This window comes from Mandrillus leucophaeus, unplaced genomic scaffold (genome assembly GCF_000951045.1).
Source record: "Mandrillus leucophaeus isolate KB7577 unplaced genomic scaffold, Mleu.le_1.0 Scaffold120, whole genome shotgun sequence".
NCBI lineage: Eukaryota > Metazoa > Chordata > Mammalia > Primates > Cercopithecidae > Mandrillus > Mandrillus leucophaeus.
Window position 1 is genome coordinate 278603 of NW_012100321.1, and position 4499 is coordinate 283101.

The 4499-nt window shown below is 56.9% G+C and overlaps 1 protein-coding gene across 1 annotated transcript in view; it reads right to left on the bottom strand.

The window, feature by feature from the left end:
- Positions 1-2570, bottom strand: part of PNMAL2 (paraneoplastic Ma antigen family-like 2) — a 3177-nt gene extending 607 nt beyond the window's left edge. Inside the window, exon 1 of the mRNA XM_011970000.1 lies at positions 2-2570. Within this exon, the coding sequence (XP_011825390.1) occupies positions 2-1547 (1546 nt within the window). The 5' untranslated portion in view covers positions 1548-2570. The remainder of the gene's footprint in view (position 1) is intronic.
- Positions 2571-4499: the final 1929 nt, after the last annotated feature.

The window sequence follows — 4499 nt, forward strand, 5'->3', positions numbered from 1 at the left end:
TCCTCCGACTCCTCCTCGGACTGTTCGTCCGAAGCCTCCTCTGACCCCTCGTTGGACCCCATGTTCTCCCGGGCGGCCAGGAGCGCCAATACCTCCCCCAGTTTGCCTTTGGGGTATTTGTACTTCCCGCCTTCCCAGGCGTTTTCTTTTTCCTCCTTCATCACCTCCGCCATGTCCTGGGCAGCCAGGAGCGCCACCAGCTCCAGAAGGCCCCCCTCGTCCTCACCGTGCTCGCTCCAGCCCCCGAAGAGGCCACACCCAGCCTTCTTCGCCTGGGGAGGGAGATCTGGCTGCGCCAAGGTGGAAATGCACTCCCGGAGGTCCCCGTCGTCCCCGGCCTTGCGCAGGACCACGGCGTCCACCTCGCGGCCCGCCTCCTCCACCTTCACGCGGGTCCCGTTAGTGTCCTTGGACATAACGGACAAGACCTGTTGGAGGGCGTCTCGCTTGTCTTTCTCGTCGCTCCAGCCTAGAGACTCGATAACAGAAGCGATTTTCAACATCTCCTCCCGGGCCCAGGGATCCGACGGGTCGGTATAGGCCACAATGGCCACGAACTCAGGATTATCCAACCCCTCTGTTTCTTGGTCCTCACTTTCCTGCGAGTCGCTCTCCGAAGCGTCGCTGTCCACCGGCTCCTCGTCCGGGGTGTCTCTCACAGCCAGCAGGGCCACTAAGTCGGGGACGCCATTTTTGTCTTCTTTGGTGTTCAAGCGGATGGATTCGGCCCCAGCTGGCTCCTTCTCTGCCTCTTCTTTCTTCGCTTTGTCGGTGACAGTGACCAGAGCCAAGAACTCGCGGGGACCATCTTCCCCCTCCGAGCTGCAGGGCGCCCACTGCCTAACCAGCTCCCTGGCAGCCGCCTGGAGCGTGGCGTACAGCGCACTCTGGTCCTCGTCTCCGCTCAGGTCCCCCTGGTCGATCTCCTCGATCACGATGCCCAGGCTCTCATCGGAAGAGTCCTCCGCCTCACTCCTCGCGGAAGCAGACGGCCGCCCTCCTCGGCTTCTCTTCTTGCCCTTCTGGGTCAACCTGTTGCGTCTGGTTCTGTTTCTACGACCCCGACGGCCCCTCCTTGCGTTCCTGGCTGCCCCAAGAGGCGAGCCAGCCTGCCCTGTCACCTCCCCAGAATCCTGGGCCTGGGTCTCCGAAGCTGGAGGGGTGGGCGCCTCCCCGGGGGCCCCAGCCTCCGCGGCCTGCGTGGGTCCGTCATCCAGCAGCAGGCGTCTCATCTGCCTCAGGACCCTCGTGTCCTGCGCACGGTCCTTCCACAGAACCCTCCAGACCCCGTCCTTGCCTGGGATCTCCCTGGGAATGGCAGCGTGATTGACGTCCTCCACAAACTCCACCAGGGCGGCCTGGGCCTTCTCGTTCATCAAGCCCTTCATGTGTCGCAACCTGAACGTGCCCAGGGGCAGGAGGGTCGGCTGCAGGACGGCTTCAACGTCTGCCTGCTCCAGACCCTCCGGGATGCCGGTGACCAGCAGGGCCCTATGCGCGTCCACGTCCAGGCTCCGGCACCAGTCCTGCAAAATGCTCATGGCCATGGTGCCGCCCCCTCGGCGCTGATCTTGGAGCAGCAGGGAGCCCGAGATAGGGGTGGGCTGCAGCGCACGGTGTCAATGCAACCCTGGCAAGCCACCCGCAGGGCTTAGAGTCCCGGTTCCGGTGAATGTGGCAAGGCTGGAGTGGGACTCGGGCCTCGGGGGTTCTAGCTACCTGCTGGCCGGCTGGACGCAGTGACCCTACCCCGGGACCCCTCTCCAGAGCTGTCTGAGGATCCGCAGGGGGCTTACGTGTCTGCTTTCCAGGGCAGCTCCCTCCCTCTCTGACAGAGGCCTGAGTGACTCGGCACCGCGACCAGGTGCAGGGGGCGGCGCCGAGTGCACCTGGAGGGGCGTGGGTGGTGGGAGCCAACGCTTGCCTGGCGCCCGCGCGGCGTCTGAGCGCGCACCCTGGGCCTGAATCTCAGCAGTTCCGCTGCGACGCGGCTGCTCCGGCCTGCGCCTGCGCAGACGGAGCCGCACGCCCTCCCCTGTCCCCCGCCCAACCGTCTCCATGGCAACGGTGCAGCCTTGAGCTGGGGTCTGCGTCGCTGTGGCCTGAGACGCTTCTCTTAAAGGTCCCCATAAGAAGGACTTGGGGCCTGGAAGCACCACTTTCATTAACCAGCAAAAAACGCCGAAACCACAGAGGGCCAGAAATCATTCGAGGAGACCCGACCTCATTCAGGGGATATGAAGCCTCCTTCCAGGGGGTACAGGCTTCACTGGGGGTTACAATTCCCCCTTCCAGTGGCCAGGTGGAATTCAGGATTATATAGGCCTAAATCAAGGGGCACTGGCCTTGTAGCGTGGGACCACGACTTACTCGGGATACTGGCCTCAGTCACAGTATACGGGTCTCAGTATCAAATGGGGGGCCCAGGCGCCATCTGTGAGCAAGACACCATTCAGGGTATATGGGCCTCACTTGCAGGGTACAGGCCCCACTCAATGGCACCCGCCCTCACTCCCACACACGTTCCTGTATTCTGAACTATGCATGCACAATAAATCCTGTGGTTTTGCACACGCTTTGAGCATATGCATGATTGTTAGACCTGCCATGAATTTTGCAAGAAAGCATTTCCCTTGACAGGGACAGCAGACTGGGGCCTGTGAACGTCAGTCATAGCTACTGTAAACATGCATTTGCTTCTCTGTCCCTTGTTGGCCATGAGGCTGTCCCCTACTCTATATGAATCTGGCTCTGTAGCCCAGCTGGTAGGTTTATATCTCAACCATTGTCCCTACCTCAAAGGGTTTTTTGGTTTTGTTTTTGTGGTGTTTTGTTTTGTTTTGTTTTTGAGATGGAGTCTTGCTCTATCATCCAGGCTGGAGTGCAATGGCACAATCATGGTTCACTTTAACTTCCACCTCCCAGGTTCAAGCAATTCTCCTGCCTCAGCCTCCTAAGTAGCAAGGATGACAGACCTCCCAAGTAGCTGGGATTACAAGCATACACCATCACATCTGGCAAGTGTTTGTATTTTTTGTAGAGATAAATTTTCACCATGTTGTCCAGGCTGGTCTCAAACTCCTAACCTCAAGTGATCCGCCCACCTCAGCCTCTGAAAGTGCTGGGATTACAGGATTACATGGTGAGCCACCATGCCTGGCCTCAAAGGGTTCTCATGAGGATTAAAGGGAATAATCCAGGAAAGCATTTGGAAGAGAGGCTGGCCCACAGCTAGTGCTCCATGAAAGATGGCTAAGACAAGTATTTATTGAGAACTTAGCATTATAAAAGCATCTGTTCTGTTGGTTTGTTTTTGAGATGGAGTCTTGCTCTGTCACCCAGGCTGGAGTGCAATGGAGCAGTCTCGGCTCACTGCAACCTCCACCACCCGGGTTCAAGTCATTCTCCTGCCTCAGCCTCCCGAGTAGCTGGGACTACAGGCATGTACCATCATGCCCGGCTAGTTTTGTTTTTTGTTTGTTTGTTTGTTTTGAGACAGAGTCTCGCACTGTCACCCAGGCTGGAGTGCAGTGGCGTGATCTTGGCTCACTGCAACCTCCGCCTCCTGGCTTCAAGCCATTCTCCAGCCTCAGCTGGGATTACAGGTGACCACCACCACACCCAGCTAATTTTTTGTATTTTTAGTAGAGACAGGGTTTCGCTATGTTGGGCAAGCTGGTCTCAAACTCCTGACCTCGTAATCCACCCACCTCAGCCTCCCACAGTGCTGGGATTACAGGTGTGAGCCACTGCGCTCAGCCTAGTTTTGTATTTTTAGTAGACGGGTTTTCACCATGTTGGCCAGACTGGTCTCAAACTCCTGACCTCAGGTGATCCGCCAGCATCGGCCTCCCAAAGCGCTGGGATTACAGGCATGAGCCACCGTGCTCAGCCCAAAGCATCTGTTAATAAACAAATAAATAGGAAACCAAAACACCTCAAGTTTTTTTTTGTTTTGTTTTGTTTGCCACCAGACCCACCCCGCTACTGTTGTGTTTGGATTTTTTTACGTTTAAGGACAGTTTAATTGCAAGGTTACCATGGCAACTGGGCAAACTGCTTACTCACTCCCATTTTCCACCACTTGTTCCTCCTCTGATCTTCCTGATCCACAGATGGATGTGATGTGACTGTTGTCTCCGGAGCAGCATTGTTCAGCAGGAATGGAAAGCCAGCCCCAAATTCTAACTGCATGTGTAATGTTAAAATTTCTAATTGCGGCCAGCCAGCACTGACCTCAGGTGATCCACCCACCTCAGCCTCCCAAAGTGCTGGGATTACAGGCGTGGGCCATCATGCCCAGCCCAAAGTGTCATTTTTGACATGTGAATCTCCAATCTAGGCTGGGCACGGTAGCGCACGCCTGTAATCCCGGCTACTTGGGAGGCTGAGGCAGGAGAATCACATGAACCTGGGAGGCAGAGGTTGCAGCGAGCTGAGATTGTGCCACTGCGCTCCAGCCCTGGGAGACAGAGGGAGACGCTGTCTCAAAAAAAAAA